Source organism: Melospiza melodia, chromosome 5, assembly GCF_035770615.1.
Source record: "Melospiza melodia melodia isolate bMelMel2 chromosome 5, bMelMel2.pri, whole genome shotgun sequence".
NCBI lineage: Eukaryota > Metazoa > Chordata > Aves > Passeriformes > Passerellidae > Melospiza > Melospiza melodia.
In genome coordinates this window covers 3,920,532-3,937,997 of record NC_086198.1, presented here as the reverse complement: position 1 = coordinate 3,937,997, position 17,466 = coordinate 3,920,532, and the positions used below count along the sequence as shown (strand labels likewise).

Here is a 17,466-nt window from a genome sequence, read left to right as displayed (position 1 = left end):
CACACAAGGCAGGCAAGAGCTACTACCCCTTTCAGCAGCAGGTAAATTTAGGTTGACTTTAAACTGACAATGAAACTTTTGTCATTAGTATCCTCGTTTCTAGTGCTTGTTTAGTAACTGCATTCAGTCCTCTAAATCTATTCTGTGAACATCTCCATAGCAAGTGGTGATGTCATTTTACAAAGAAGTAGGGGTGCAGTGAAGGATACATGACCAGGGGGCCACATGGATGTTTGAAAGCAAATCTGTTCCTGAACAGGCACACATTATTTAGAGAGCAAAAATTATTTATTAGTGTAAAGACAGCAGAAGCAGTAGTACTGATAAAAGTACCCTTAGCATGTCATGGCTGAGCTTTGTAAAAGCTGTAGACTAAAATACAAGCTTCTCTGCATTCATAATTAGACGTATCATTAAAAGGCCTAATCTTTAAAAGTGTTAAATGCTCTGTCACTCTTGTGTTTAAATTATATGTTAGAACTGAAGGAACATTGTCCATTTTGTGAATGAAATTGCAGCAGTAGTTGTTGTCCAAGGCAAGATCACAGACTGGCAGTTAAGATTTCTCATTGTCTTGTTAAGTTGTGATGATCTCAGCTGCAAAGCAAAATTACAGTGTTGGGTTTAGAAGCATTGCGTTTAATGTAAGGTAAAACTTTTATTTAATATTTTGTGTACAAAAACATAGGTAGAAGAGGAGACAACAGAAGATACTGTGTTATATGATTGCTGTCCTAACTCTGCCTAGTCACAGAATTGATTTGATGAAGCTACTTTGTGCAAAACTGCATCAGCTAGGAAAGAAAACTAGTAAATTCCAAGTGCAAGATGGAAGCTATTTCCTTGAGTGAAAAATCCAGATGCTTGATACTGGTTCAGCTTATGGTCTGTGTGACAGTTTGAGCTGTGCTTAGTGCTATACCTGTGTTATGGTATGATGATTGCTGAGCACGTCTGGGACACATTTTGGGAGTAACATGTGTGTACTGTCAAAATGAGACGTTTCATTGATGTGACATTCCATAGAAACACAGGAAACCCATTATAAAACACTGCTCTCCTTTCCTGTCTGGTCCATAGGTATATAGGCGTGTCATACATGAGTGTGTATATATATTTCTTTTCCATTCCAGTACTCGTGAGAGCCTGGCATCCAACACTTCAAGCATTGTTGAAAGCAACAGACGGCAGAACCCCGCTCTGAGCCCCGCGCACGGCGGCGCAGGCCCCACGTTCAGCTTCCGAGCCACTGCAGAGCCGCCCACCAGCGAGGCTGAGAAACTGCAGAAACCTGCTAACTGCCTGCAAGCCTCTGTCACTAGTGTCTGAGAGTCAGCCTGCCTCACATCGTCTGTCTCATCCTATACAGCAAAGTTTACCACACTGGGACTGATGTTTACATCTTTGGGGAAAAGTAAAGCAAGCATCTCAACCACAGTTTTAGTGTTCACTTCAACTGTGCTGCTATGTAGACTAGGGGCAACAAAGAAGTCTTTATTTCAAGGTATTGCTTTTCACATTTGCGGCTCTGTAGCAACAGAATAGCAGTAGGGATAATATGTACACTTTTTGCTTCACTTAATTGTAACTGAGCACATATATGAAAGTCTAGACACTGTAAGTGTAATCTGCATTTTCAATGTCCATGCAGTTGCCAACTTCATTTAAAAAATGCCACAGATGTGTGATGCCCCTGGTCAGAGGCTAAACTCTGCTGCAGAGTTCATCATTTTTTTCTTCAAAAACTGAGCCACTGCTGAAAGTAACCAGCCAGGATCACCATGAGGAAAAACAATGCCAAACATGACAAGTCATGACCTCAGCTCTATATGTGAATTATTAATACTAATCAGTCATTTTCACTGTGCATTTTTGTGACACAATTTTACAAATACCTAGTTAAGCGAGTAAAAGGAGGTTTGGGGTTTGTTTTGATTTGCTTTTTTTCTAGGTATGGAGGGTGGGAAGGGAGGCAGCTCCTCCTTTTGTTTCAAAAATACGAGAGATGTTTACTAAATGAGACCTGCTACTTGACCTTCCATAGTCACCCGTGAGGAGGTGGGCCTTTGCAGAGTGGGGGGAGTGGGGAGGGAAGGGAAAGATGTAACTGTCATGGAGCCACAATGTGGAGTGACACGAAATATATTAAATGTCTTCAGTATAATTCACTTATTTTAAAAAGATAATCTAATTCTTGTGTCACTTCTGGTATTGCAACTTGCCATTAATATAGAAATCAGGATAACTAATTTCTTGGGACAAAAATATCCTTTATGATATAAATGACAAGTATGGCCTGAAGAATTGATTTCTTTCTAGTGGAAGGACATAAATCTATTTTATGTAGCTTATTAAATAGAGTGCCTAAATTAGGCTATTAAAATAGCATACAGTGTAATGATTATCAGAGAACAAAATTTAGAGAATTATAAACTTCTGGCCTTTTTATTCAGTGGATGTTATTTGCAATTTACCATTTTATGGACATGTCTGATTTCTAGAAATTCAATGTGTCCACTTGGTTTGCAGTAGAAATCTGAGTCCTGCAGGCACAGTACATCCTAATTGCTCTCCCTAAACTGTTACTCCAATGTAATTAGTACTATGCTAATTACTGCAGAGTAAATTCTACAGATAGTTAAACTCCAAGAGTAATTTTAGGTATAGGGTCACATTCTGCTCATGCAACCTGGTAGTGCAACAGACTGACTTTTTTTATCAGAACAGACGAATTGATGGAATAATAACAAAGATACTAAAATGTGCAACAGCCCAAATTGTTCCATAGAAAAGGGACATTTACCCTGTCTAGCTCTTGTAGTACACAGATATGAAACCCAACTGTACATATGAAAACCCAGTATTTTCATCAGGTTCTGGTGACATTTATTACTCTGTATACAAAGTCATTTGAGCTTCACTTATGTTCTCTATTGTGATCGGAAGTCTTTACTGACAATTCAGCCTTATGTTACACCATGGGATATTGATCATTTGCTTATGAAACAGCTTTCTAACTCTGGACACAATCAGTTCTGTCAAGAATACACAGCCAATGCACAGGTCTGTTTTCATTGATTTCAGTGTATAATTTCCATTTCGTAGGAGCAATAAGACCTTTCAGTGCACACAAAGGAAATTATTGTGCTTTTGGTTGGTTATCAAAGTCACTTGGCCTTTAGCCTTCTGCCTTATCATACCTTCCAAGATGTGCTCTAATTACCATATAATGCTTTGCATGATGCATCTTCTTATTGGATATGTAACTCCAGCCGTACTTATTCCATGCGAACTGCAGAGTCAGAGTTCTTGTGGGGAATTGTCCTATACTATGCAGTGGCTGACTGTGATTTTGTTTCTGAGATGAGCTCTGACATCAGTAGTATGTATCAATTCAGTAAATAGAAATGTTGAAATGGTAAGAAAAATTTACAGTGATCATCTGAAGTACTAATGGCAGTATTAAAATGTGAAGAGCAGAAACAGGTGTCACCTTTGGAGAAATAATTGTTTGTCATAAGCTAATCAGAATTTGTGCAGGCAGCTGGTTGTACAGAAGACATAATTCCAACAAAATGTGATAGTACATACCTATAAACTGTATAGTATGTTATTTCCTAACGTTCCCAGAGACCAGCAGACAACATAAATGTCATATTAATGTTGACATGGCATTGTACCAATATTAATGTGACTCTTGGAATATGGAATGTAAACAGAAGTTTCAAATAGAAACGTTCTAATCTTGATTTTCTTTTTTCCTTTTAAAATCAACTATGGAAAATAAGAAAATTCCATCTTGAGGTTCTGGTAACAAAACCACGAGAGTGGAGCTTGAGTGCTTTATGTCACCCTAATCCTTTGATGAAATCATAGCCTTGTATTATGTGGTTGCTTATCTATCATTCTAATGTATCAATTTAAAGGTTTACAGAGTTAGATTAGGTTGAATCTGTGTTGTGTTCAACTGTAAAGGGTCAACACAAATCTGTCGGCATTTTGCACACTTAATATGTATTATTATAATACAACATGTTACTTTTATGGTAATTTTTTTTACACATATAACTACCTCCATGAATTTGATGAAATGCAGCAACATGAAAAGTGTATTGTACAAAGCAAGATTAGAAACTTTGAAGCATTAGGTCATGGCGTTCTCTTGTGTGTCAAAGCTTGCATATGAAGTCATCATGTTTCCATTGCCACAATTTCCTTCTACAATGTTAAAAAGATGGCTTTCAGATGAGTCACTTAAGACTTTGACAAGGCTGCATAATTGGGATAAAAGTGAAAGGGAGGCTGAAACCTTCCATCCTCTCCCCCAGTTACTGCTAAAATTTCTGCCTGGTAGAACTTGAAAATGTATTTGTAATTTAGCAAATTAGAAACATCTACAGTCTGTGAAATATGATTGACAGTTTGGGGTTTAACAGAAGACACTCTGGGTATTTTCTTGGCAGCCTTCAGATACTTGGGGCCCTGTTCTGCCTCCATCTTTGTCAACATTAGTACGTCATGGTTTCTCTGAACTGGCAAGGGTGTTAAAACAACTCTTCCTTTAATGATGTGCACTCTGGTCTCTAGATTGTGTGCATCTAAAACATTTGCTCCTATAGAAATTACCAACAGCCTTTCACTGACGTTGCTGGGAGCAGTATTAGGGTCCCTACTCGAGGTATGTGCCTATTGTTCAAAGAACATGGGCAAGTTTCCAAGAGAAATTAAGCTGGCTTTTGAAAAGTAGCCAGCTGCAACAAGCCACCTTTCAAGAGGGAAGAAAGAAAGATTTTTCCAAAAACCAAAGGAAGAAAGTGGCAGTTGAACCTAAGCAGATCACATTGTATACAAATCCCGATTTATAAACACCTTTCAGCAAACCTAGTACCATTATCCTGATGCAGATTAATAAACAATCATCAGTTGAGCTAATTTTGCCATTTTAAGTATTTCAGTTAAAATTTAGAAGAAATCATTAGCCATTTGACTCCCAGCACCACTGTAAAATGACTGTTAGATGTGAAACAACATTAACTCAACTTTAAAAATAAAAATGTATTGGAAAACAAATATTTTAATGAAAACCGTGGCCGAAGTGCTTGCCAGCAGTAGTCATTGTTAGGAAAGAGAACAAGCAAACCAGTATTCAGAGGCCATCATGAACACAGATAATTCTTTGCACTTAAATCACACCTTTTTGCCTGAGGGTCTTGAAGCACTTGCCTGTGAGGTAGGCAGAGTTCACTGACCCTACTTTTTGTCGGCCCATTGGAAAAAGCAAAGGCTAAGAGTCTGCAGACTAATTTATTAACCAGTTGCTTTTTTAAAGTTACTGAAGTAAGTTAACCAAAGTGTTTAATGTTTATATTCTGAAATTATTCTTTTGACGCATTCAGTTTGTTTAAGCAAGAAACTACTTTACAGCCCTGTAGACGCTCTTGGATTAGCAGTTCCAAAAACAATTTTGCAGTCATATGAGTACTGGCAGCAGTGGTTTTAGAAACAGTCATGTTAATTAAAAATTTGTTTTTCAAATACATTTTCTAGTGCTTTTCCCAAACACTTGTTCAAATTGTTGTGCTGAGAAAGCAAATAGCACTCCTAATCTGGTGTCATACCCACAGTTTACAATTCTCTTTGCTCTTCTGAAGAAAACTGTACAGTATTAGAGAGAAAAGTTCTATTTTTTACAAAATTCTTTAAAAAAAAGGCTATATATCTAAAATGTTCCCCCCAGCATAAGTAAAGTACATCATTACTGCATGCGACACATGCAGCGGACCCACCAAAAGCCAAGCTGGTGCTAGAAGAAAACGGGACTATCACATGTCTTTTATAGTGGCGCTCTAAACATTGGTTCCAGTTATGCCAGTGTGAATCTGGCATAACTCCCCTGATCTCTGAGGATCTGAGAGATGGGAATGGGTCGTTAACTCCATTGAAGCTCAGTTCTGAGCTGAGGGTTTCCGTGTTCCTCCCCCCGCCCCGAGACTCTAAAGGCAGAGACTGAGCAGAGGGCCACGCACCTGGCTTTGGCAGGGCAGCCTGGGCTGAATCCCTGCTGGAATGCACCTGGCTTTGGCAGGGCAGCCTGGGCTGAATCCCTGCTGGAATGCACCTGGCTTTGGCAGGGCAGCCTGGGCTGAATCCCTGCTGGAATGCACCTGGCTTTGGCAGGGCAGCCTGGGCTGAATCCCTGCTGGAATGCACCTGGCTTTGGCAGGGCAGCCTGGGCTGAATCCCTGCTGGAATGCACCTGGCTTTGGCAGGGCAGCCTGGGCTGAATCCCTGCTGGGATGCACCTGGCTTTGGCAGGGCAGCCTGGGCTGAATCCCTGCTGGAATGCACCTGGCTTTGGCAGGGCAGCCTGGGCTGAATCCCTGCTGGAATGCACCTGGCTTTGGCAGGGCAGCCTGGGCTGAATCCCTGCTGGAATGCACAGCCACCCAGCCGGGATCTGGGCCAGCCGCCAGCGTGCCCCACCTTGCGAGGGTGATTCTCCACGTGGTGCACTGCCCTCGGTTAGAGCCACCCAAAGGATACCCACCCAGATGTATGAAAGGGCCCTTGGAGTAATTGGCACAGATGTTACTTTTATGTGTGGAGGAGATTTTAAGTTTAAAGGGATCATAATTCTGCAGGTAATTTTCTGTGAGTGACTGAATGTGGCTGTTGCATTAGGTTTAAATGAGTTAATAAATGCAAGTGGGACTTACTGTATGTTAGAAGGGAGTTTTGCAGCCAAGACTGCCTTGTATAAATGTGTTTGCACTGAAAAAAAAAATTAAAAAATTACTTGGTCTCTGGTTGCTGTAAAGGTCATCCAAGATGGATGTTCTGTTTATATTGTATAGTATTTCATATGAAATAATTGCAGTTCATGAAATGTCTTCCCTAACGTTACTGATTTATAACAGCACATTTGTAACATGGTTTTTATTGTGTCAGTGTACCATATTGTAAATGATGATTACTTGTCATGCTTAGTATAATAATTTAAAGGAAAAAAAAGGACAGGGATTTTTGTAAGTCTATATTTGAAAGTCCCTCCATATGGTAATATTGTGTTCATGTTGTTTATGTAGTGTTGTGTGAAATATCCATTTTGGATTGTGTTACTTTTTAAGATATTAAATAACATTTGGTTATATGTTCTAAGTGGATTCTTTGCACTCATCGGTGATTTTTAGAGAGTATACTTATATTTCCATTTAACATGCTGTTTCTCTCCCTCACTTAGGAAACCTTGCACAGCAAACCAGAAATCTCAGATAAACAAACACTGTAACAACTCGCTGTGTTCCCCTATACTTTATAAAAGCTCTTTGGGCCATTAAGAGTGCAAGAGAGAAAATAACCTTTTTTCTGGCTTGGACTGGATGTGAATTTGACAGCTGCAGGGAGAGTGTGATCTCCACTGAATGTGAGTGTCCAGCTGAGATGCACCCAAGCTCCAAGAAATGAGAAGTGCATTAGGACCTCCTGATGCCAAGGGCAACAGCTGTCAGGTTCCTCATTTCCTCTCCTCTCCATCCTCATGAGCCAAAGGAGGACCTGGTGCATCCAAGAGAGAGGGTTCTAGGAAGGAGTTTTTTTAACATTCTTCAAGAAAACTGATAGCTGCTATTTGGAAAGGCCCAAGTGGACAATGTAACATGCAAGTACCATTTTCCAACCTTCTGCCACCACCTGGAAGAAAGTTTGGAGGAAGTTTAGGGTCCAGGAGATTTGCCAGAGCTGTGTCGTGAGAACTGCTGTTTGCCAAGGTCAGCTATGAGAATTTACAACATTTATAAGATAAAAAACAGAGCAGCATCTCTTGAAAGTAGGTGCTGTCTTAAGCACCTTGGCTTGTCACCTGCTAATGGCACATACTAATACCACACTGTTCCTAGTCTTAGCTCATTCCCCTTCATCCATCTGCTTCCACTGTAATTCATATTCATGAAATTGTGCATTTTGAATTACAGGGGCAAAAAAATCCCAAAACCAGACAGGGTTTGGTTAGGGCTTTAGGCCAGCACTAGTGCTTTGCACAGGCAAAGTCAGTTTTGGGTTTTGGTAGACTCAAACTTGCAAGGCCTTTTCAGTATTATTGGAGAAGTTTGCAAGCACTATTTCCCTTCACAGAGCACTTTGTTTTATTTTCTCGCCTTATGGTGTGCTTTTATTTTAGGTGCTAAATTAGCCTAATCAGTAATTAGAAAGAAACTGCTGTTGTCCAAAGTTACCACACCGTGCACTTTAAAACTTGCTTGCAAGCCTAGCTTGAATTCTCTTTATACTTACTCTGCTGACAGGTAAACTGAAGATCTTGATCAAGTGATATCTTTTTTGTCAAACATGGTCTGTAAGATACTGACAATGTCTAGGGCCACTGCTTGGCTGAAGAAGTACTCTCTTGCTCTTAGGTCACACCTTTCTGCTGAGAGCACTGAGTAGATTTACATCCCTCAGTGTCTACAGATATCTTTCCTCTGTAAGATAACTTTTTCAAAGATCTTCTCTCCAGATTTTGTCTCCATCAGCCTCTCAACTGTTTCTTTAGTCTGTTGTTTTCCTTATAACTTACTTTCTATAATGTCCTTCTTCTATTGAAACCCCTCATCTTCTGCTTCTTTTTGACATTTACTTTCCTTCAGGTTGGGATTTTATTTCCCTACATATTACTTGACTGGAGAGTTCTTCTGGCCCATTTCTCATCCTACTCTCTCAAGACCTCATTCTAATCTTAGAGCCTAATCTTCCACCTCTCCATTACTTTCCCTTTTTCAGTTTCCCTGGTCCTCAGAAAGACCTTAAGAAGAAAAGGTGGTCAGCTGCTTCAGGATAGGTGCAGTGCTGCTGTCAGCACTTCCCTTCAGGCCATGCTGTTGCAGTTTATAATTTTAAAAATGTTTAGGAATGTAAATATACCTCCATATTTTAGTCCTTTCTGTTCTCTTCCTCCTTTTGTCTGCTGCTCCTGGGTTTTTTTTAGAGACTATGTGCTATTCTGTCCAGCATCTCTGTGTCTTTGTGATTTGAGGGCTGAAAGAGAAGACACAAAACCCCTAACTATACTGGAACACCAGGTCACATCTGTCTTCCTCAGGGCATCAAGCAAGGCCTCAGGTAAATGCTTAAAAAAGGAATCTATTCAGCTGTGCTTTGCAGAATGGATATGAAGAAAATGGCCTCAACTTACTAGCCTGTCCTAAACTGCAGGGTAGGAGCCCATGGCTCTGACTCCTGTTCACTGTAGCTGGTACTTAAAGAGAAAAGGGTTTTGAGCAGTCAGTGATGCTGGTGCTTTGATAATTGCCTGTTGTTTTGTGTGGAGATGGCTGAGCTTGCATTTATAAGCAACTTCCTTTCATGCCCATAGGTCCTCATGTTTAGCAAAGTATTTTTAGCCCAGCTGTCACAGAAGTGATGAATGAGGACAAGGAACGGGAAATCCCAAGTACTTTTACTTAACATCTTTTTTTTTCTCTCTCATTCTAATAAGCACATAAAACCTAACCCTGTTCTGCCAGCTATGTGAAAGTAAGCAAAGACAGTAAATAAATTTACCAACATGGCTGTGCATACACTGAAATAGTTATATATTTTGGTTGCTTGCTTGCTTAGGGAAACCTGAAGCCTTTTGTTTTGAGTTCTCTCAATCTCTTCCTTCTTGTCCCTGTGCTTGTTGCTGGTAAAATTAGGCCAGTTGCTTTTTAAATACCAAAGAGGGTCACTCTGGCAGGAAGCTGCAAAGCAGCAGCTCCCAGTGTGTTCAGTAGTGTACCAGTAGTGAGAGGACAAGCAGGAGCCAGGGCCTCTCCTGTAAATATGGGCTTTCCTCATGCAGAGCCAGAAGGTACACCAGCACTGGCACTTGAGATGAAGCAGGGCTGTGCCCCAGCAAGGGCTGTCCTGGGTGCCCACACACTCTGTGCTGTGGCTCCTGTTGCAGTCTCAGCACAGATGGGCTGCACCACTTGCTGATGAAACTTCTGTACCAGAGGATGCACATCAGGAGCAGAGCCACAGCACTACAGCCTTTTTGGGTCCTGTCAGCTGGGTTTTGGAAAATGAGGACCTAAGTAATTAACTTAACAGGGCAGCTTGTGCCCTGGAAGGGTTTGAATGCAAACCCCACCCATGAGCCATGTCCCTGGGTCTCCACCATGCACACACTGAGCGTGTACCACTGTGCAGTGACTGCCAGCGGCCATCAGGGCTACAGACTCAAGGACTCAGAGTGCAAACCTTTGGGGCAGGTGTGCCTTAGGATTATGGGTAGTGACAGGGACAGGGGCAGGAGAGAGGGACATTTGACTTGCTGGTTGTGGCAGATGGTGGATGTCCCTGCCTCCACAGTGAGGTCTCCCCCTTCCCTCTGCACCGCTGCTCCTTGCTCAGTAGCCTTGAACCAAATCCCCAGTCTCAGCCTCCTCCCTGAAGGGCTGTGGGGCCCCAGCCCCTTGCTGCCACTCACCCCCCTCATTAATTAAAATTAATTAATGCTGAGGGAGAGGCTTTTCTCTGTCCAGTTTAGTGCAAGCCTCTGGCTTGGGCCCAAGGTGAAGCTTTCAGAGCAGCTCTATTGTACGTCGAGCTGCTGCAGTTTAATGTGCTTCTTTGTGACACAAGCTGATGGTGACTTTAAGATACTTGTAACTGGTCCAGCTGTAAAACTCACCTAAAGCATGACCCTGGCACAGCTCACTAAAACAGTAACCAACTGGGTTTTTTCCCCCTCTTCTTTTTGAACCTGGACAAAGCAGTGTGTTTTTTTCCTTTTCTTCTAAAGGAGTGCTGAAAATTCCCAGGGCACTCTGTGTTGAGGCAGAGGTCAGATAAAGTCTGTGGCACAAGTGTCAGGGCAGGCAGGAGGAGAGGGGCACGAACTATTTTGTCCATCATGATGCAAGTGCACAAGGCCACCCTGGTGACCAGCCTGAGGAACAGAGGTGGCAGGTCCACAGAGGGACCCCAGCTGGAGCCCTCTCCACTTGCCTTGCCTGGTGGGTGAGGAAGACACCTCTAGTCCATGAAGTAGAAAGGGAAACCTAAAAAACTCCTCAGCTCTATTGTTCTGCTGTCCCATGGCTCCTGTGCCTGGCAGGCTGGCAGCTCCCCAGAGCCCTCCCAGCATCACAGACTGTGTCCCATCTAGTCTAGATGGGACTAGTGTCCCAGCTTTTCCCCAATTACTTCTTACTTACAAAGAAAGTTATTCTATCTTGTAACCACAGTGCTTTATTTGTAAGTAGGTGCCAGTGGACCCTGGAGATTTGTTATTAATTCATGATGAAGAAACTCAGGAGTCCTCAGACCTAAGGCAGGCAATATATTTATTGCTCCTCCTTAAAGTTAGACCCCTTTGCCCTTATGGTTTTATTGTTATCTATAACCCAATATCAAGAGACAATTACCTCTCATGCTTTGCTGTTAGGAGCAAACAAGTTTCACCAAATCACAGGGAAAAAAAAAAGGGGGGGGAGAAACTCACTCATTTTTGCACACAGAAGTAAGGAAAAAAAATCCTGGAAAGCAAAAGCTTTACAGAATGACAAACAGCTTTGAAAGGCTCCTTCACTGCATTTAAAACACTTGCTGGGAGATGGGTGGACCTTTTTTGATCCAGAAACTAATGAAAGACTATTGCCTTAATATATTTAGACCATTGCAATTTCAGAACTGATTGTCTTTCTAAAAAGTAGTTGCTTGGGATGTTGTGGAAGAGGAAGCTGCCTTTTTTGACACTAGATTAGTAGCAGGTCGTCAGGTCCAGTCCGTTGAGACCACCAGGTTCTCAGGACAGAGAAAAGCAAGGGAGTTAGTCTCACCTGCCAGCCTATTTTTTTCCCCCCTTTTTTTTTTTGTCTTTCTTGGTAAAAATAAAAATAATAGTATAATCTCTAGACTATATTGGCATGTACTATGTGAATTCTGTGTCTCCTGACTGCTGCCTTGTGCCATGGATAATGCAGTCAGGGGTGCAACTCTGGCATGGGTCTCCAAGAACAGACGGGTCAGCAGACAGAAGGAACCAGCTTCTGCCCAGATTTCTTCCAAATTGGGATCTCTGCAACTCAAGGGGAAGAGAAGGAGGGTGGATACTGTTCTCCATAAGGAAGAGGAGGGAATTGGAATATCAGGGCTAAAATCCTGAGAGAGTTCACCAAATAAAGAGGAAAACTTGAGGACAGAGGAATGTGAGGATGTACTTCAGTAGCAGGGGATTCACAGTTAGGACCAGCAGCTGGAGAAGGAATGTCAGTTCAAGACAGAAGAAAAAATTCTTTGCATTATTGGGAGGCTGGAGGATCCTGAAGTCCCAAAAGCCAGCTGAGGTGGGGAACTACATGTGCCTGCCTTCATGGTTTATACAGACTTAAAATAAATAGGAATTGATACTGGAATGTTCTGAGGTGTCTGTGGTGGTACAGTAAGCATTGGTGTCCCTGAGTGATGCCCAGCTGGGGCCAGGAGATGGTGCAGCCACTGAGGGCAGCAGAGGTTGGCTTTCCTGGAGGTGCCCTGTTTGTAGGCAGAGTGGGGTCCTGGAAAAGCCCTGTGGGAAGGGACGGAGAGAGATCCTGGTAGGAGCCATCTGGCAGTCCTGCCATGTGGACTCCTCCTCTCTGCTGCTCAGGTGCAGTGGCCCTCCTCACTCCTGGTTAACTCCTGGCCTGAAGAACAACTTGCCACCTTCACCCAGTAGGTAGGAACTAGGCACATCTTACAAACCTGGTGAGGTATTCCCCTCTGCTCAGGCAAGCCTCTAAAACACAAGTCATAATTGCTTGTCTCAACCTATCAGCCTCCCCCTTCTCATGCGTGCAGGAGGTTTCTGCTCATGAAAATTTTGGTCACCCTCAAGGCACCCACATTTGTCTTAGAATAAAATCTTCTCCCTTTTCCCCCCATTCTTATCATACATGCAATAGCTTGCTGTTCATTCCCTTGCAAGGCCTGCAAAGTGTCTCCAAACTTATTTTGTGTCCAAAAAACCATCTCCTCTCTCCAGCAGAAGGTCTGTGGTGCATCCCAGATGTTTGCACGTGGCTGCAGTCACCAGTCACCACAGATTACAGGAGGAAAATGGATGAGCACCAAACAATTTCTTTTCCTCTTGTCTCTTCTTAGAGGCTGGCAAGTTGTTTTGTTGGCTCTGTTTGCCATGCTGGTACATGAAACTTTTTAAACATCACTTGAAAGCTTCTCCATTTCTATCTGTGATTGCCAGGGGAAGTGGAAGGGGGATGCAGAACAGGTTCATCTTATATCTTCTCTTTGTTTATCCATTGCCAGTTCCAAATTAGCCCATTACCATCCCTTCAAAGAGAGGAAAAGTGCTGGCAGAGATCATCTCCACCCTGTGGCTGCTGGTGGTGTGCTCAGTACAGCCTCAGGGTGTGTTCATGGCTCTCTCTGGTTGCAGCCTCTCCCACCCTTGCAGGATTTTTGGCAAAAAATTCCTGCTTTTTGAGGCTGGGTTTCTTCCTGGCCAGCTGGGGCCCTTGTCCCTGGCTGAGACCCTGGATGCTGAGCTTGTTATAAAATTTATTCAGTCTTAGGGTGTGTTTGTGATATGAAAGCTGCTAGGCCAGAGAGGGTTTCTGTGCTGCAATGACTTCCTGTGCCCAGGTACTGAGGTGGATGGTACTCTCACAGTGAATCTGCCCTCCTGCCTTATTATTTGGCATTCTGGCTAGGATGGCACTGTTAGTTAGGGCTGTCATGACCCACACTGGTGACAAGCAGCAAGTGTTGAAGGGGAACACAGAAAGAGAGCTCACTTTACACAGAAAATTTCCTACGCTTCACACTGTCAACACTGTGCTGGAAATAGGTCCAACAGAACAGGATTATTTTTTTTTTCAAGAGAGAAGAGAATACTCAGCTTCACAGAGCCAAGCAGGTGGCTGAGCAGCTCTTCACTAGAGAGATCTTTTTATTTATTACCAGTTGAGACTGGTAAGGACCTGTCTACTCTGTCCTTTATCAGCAGTCTCAAATAAAATGCTGTTAGCTCAGCATCCTAGAAGGATGCCAAAGCTTAACTTTAACAGGAATACACGTTTCCTATGGACAAGGAGTGAAAAAAACCAACCAAAAAAGTAATGTATAATGATCTGTGCTGACAGCTTTTTCTGAGAAATAGTCCATAGAATTCACAACAGGAAAGAGATTTTTATCAACAAACTAGAGAAACAGACTGATGGGACCAGTCCCCCAGCCTGCACTTTGGTAGAAGGTAAATTCTGTCCCAGTGATGCCTCACACACACTGGATATGTGGAGAAAGGCAGAGTAGGAGTAGACGTGTGAGGAACAGCCCTGAGCAATTGTGATGAAAATCATGGGGGCATCATTTTCCAAATGGGATGAGGAGCTCTGGCTTGTACTGATACACAGTTTGTTTGCATGGCACTGTTTATAATTTTGCTCACACTTCCTCAGTGGTACTCCTGTGTCTGAATTAGTTGCTGTATTTTCAATGTGACAAACTACCCTTTTCCTGACTGATTCAGAACAGTGAACACTGGAGACAATTAACTGACCAGAACAATGAAGCACTGCATGTGAAACTTGGCTGGATATTACCTGTTGGATTGGAGCTCATTGAAGCTGATTTGGGAAAATCCACCCTTGACCTCATCCCTCGCCCTTTCCATCACAGGGTACCACAGACAATTTCAGATGTGCCCAGGCCATCTGCATCAGACATCCTTGAATGCCGCTGTCCCCTGGGCACCAGGGGAAGCTCTGTGACACACAAAGCAGGAGCTCCTCTGGTTTTTGGGGTCCTTCAGTGAGGGGTTCGTTTGAAGCCTGTCTCTGGCAGCTCTCCAGGCAATGGGGATATGTGGCTGTCACCCTTTGTGCATCCCACAAGATGAGGAACTTCACCTGCCATGGAGCAACCCTCTGTGGGAGCGGGTCCTGTGTCTATTGCCTCGGCTCCTACACCATTTATTCCTCCATCCTCTTCCTTTGTATTCATTTCCTGAGCTGCCCTAGCTGTCACATCTGCACAGTTACCAGCTGGTTTCCCATTTTTAATTGCCCTCAGAGGGCTTTTTCAAGAGCCACACCTGCTTTTGTGGGGGCCTTAATTTGTCACTGTCCAAACTGGAGCAGCAAGCATTTAAAATTCAGCCTCTATGAGCGTGTTGTATTTCTTCAAGTGCGTGATTAATTGCTAGGCCTTTACAGGGTGCACTCAGCTATTTCTGCTGAGTTTTTTTCTGCTGGAAAGATCCCCACATTATGGATATTAAATATCTTCTTCTCTGTAGGACCTGGGTTTGTTCATCCCATTTGTTCTTGACAAAAGAAGTATGAAACGCAAAGAAAGCTCAGTGCCCTCACAATTTTATTCTGTTTAGAGGGGGAAAAATAGTTATTTTTCTTTGTCAGAGGTGTTCTTGTAAGGAATCACTTGAGATTAAGGCAGGAGGGGATGTTTCAAGATGTTTCACCCAGCCTCTGCAGCAGGAAAAGCAAGCAGTTTGTATAATCCAGCTCATAAACTGCTTGAATTCTACCTTAAAAAAACATTCAGCTTTTTTTTTTTTTTTGGTCTTCTTTCACAGCTGCTATTTGAAGACTACTACAAAATCTTAGTTTTTAAGACCAAAATTATTTCCTTGTTATAGCTGTTCTTGGAGAATCCCTCCATAGATGGGCAAGGGCTGCTATCCCTGTCTCTTACAGAATTTACTCAGTTGAGATGGGGGCAGCAGGATTACCCCTCTTTCAGCCCTCACATTCTCATGGACAATGAATGAGCTGTAAGATGAGAGCCACGTTGATGCCTGCTATGGAAAGCAAGGGCACAAATTCTTGCATGCCAAAGCTCTGCCAGTATGGAGTGCATGGAAGAAGTATCAAGGGAGAGTGCAATTTACAGGTGGATGGATGGATGGATGGATGGATGGATGGATGGATGGATGGATGGATGGATGGATGGATGGATGGATGGATGGATACATTGGGAGGCAAATAAACCCTTCCAAAAAAATTAATCTTTAATTTGTCAGAGCCTCCTTCTGCCCAGGGATCATGTAGAGGGTATGAGGCACCTCTTGGAAATCAGAAGCAGGCTCCTGCTGAGTCCCTTGGTTTGGTCCTGTCCTTGCAGGGCTAAAGTTAACCTGAACAGGGGGTACAGTGAATGCCAATGCACTGCTTGTTTCAGTGATGTAGGATGGGCAGCACGTGAGACTGCTGAAGAAAGGTTAAAACTGCCTCTAATGGACCCATGGCCTGCTTATGTAGATTTACGTGGAGCCTTTGCCTGGAGGCAGCCCAGTGAGAGCAGCAGGCTGAGTGAGTGTTCCGTGGGGATTGTGGATGATCCCCTGCAAGCCTGACCTGCACTCCAAAGACTTTGCAACAGCTTATGCCACCTCAGCCTCCCTTTTTCTGTCTGGCAAGGAAGAAATGACAGTCCCCAGCCAATTTTGTGGCTTAATTAATACTCGTTGAACAATGTGTGTAAGTGATGAGTAATGTTTTAGTGTATTATTAATTTCTTGGGAAAAACAGAGGGCTGCTCAAGAGCTGTTAATGCCCACTCTGGCGGCCACAGAAATTTGGTTGGTCGTGTTCCCAGCAGAGAATGCTGACATTCTGGGGCTGGCTGGCTCCCTGCAACCCCTTGGTGAGGGACGGAGGAACATCCTCTATGCTTGCACTGGTGTCCCTTGCTCTTGAAGACAGATATAATCCTGATACTAAAATGCCTCATTTGCTGTGACCAAGGGAGGATCAAAATCAACTACCTGGAGCTCAGCTAAGCCCTGATATGTGCTGGTGTGGAAAGTGGGCACTGAATTTCCCCCACCTCAGCCCATTCTTCCATTTCTTTGCTACCTGTGACTGTTCTAGTCGGAGTTCCCCTGTGCTGACAAAAGCTCAGAGTTCGCAGTGTGGCACTGCTGGGACATCTGACCCAAGGGTTCTGCGTTCGAGCCAAGCTTCAAGTGGACAGAGCAGCAGAGCAACAGGCGGGTCACTGCCACTGCTCCCCTCCCCTCCTGCTTTTATGTGCTTTGTTCCCCACCAGTGGGATCAGACTAGTGACAACAAAGGCAGCTTGAGACGCAGCCCAAGTCCTGAGAGTGGGGATTACATCCAGCTGGTTCCTCTCTTGGATCATTTAGGGCCATGTACACACGAAGGTCTTGTTCTGCCCTCTCATCTCCCGTGCAAGCAGGAGCAGGGGGGAAGCTAGCTCAGAGTGCTACATGGAGGCAGCAGGTTTGGGTGAGGAGGAATGGGCCCTAGCGCAAAGGGTACCGGGAGAGCTAAAAGGGAGAACGACGAAAAGCGGCGGTGAGAGACGCCGAGGGAAGGAGAGTGTCCGTCCCTCCGCCCCTCACCGAGGCCCGGATCACGCCGGTCCCACGGCGCGGGTTGCGGCAGGGCCGCCAGGGGGCGCGGCCGGGCCGGGCTCCTCCCGCCCTCCCTCCCTCCCTCAGGG

The 17,466-nt window shown here is 43.7% G+C and overlaps 1 protein-coding gene across 11 annotated transcripts in view; it reads left to right on the top strand.

Annotated features, from left to right (window-relative positions):
- Positions 1 to 7,150, top strand: part of STOX2 (storkhead box 2) — a 145,221-nt gene extending 138,071 nt beyond the window's left edge. For all 11 annotated transcript variants that reach the window (XM_063156107.1, XM_063156110.1, XM_063156116.1 and 8 more), the window contains one exon: positions 1,134 to 7,150. In XM_063156107.1, coding sequence (XP_063012177.1) covers positions 1,134 to 1,329 — 196 coding nt within the window. In that variant the 3' untranslated portion in view covers positions 1,330 to 7,150. The remainder of the gene's footprint in view (positions 1 to 1,133) is intronic.
- Positions 7,151 to 17,466: the final 10,316 nt, after the last annotated feature.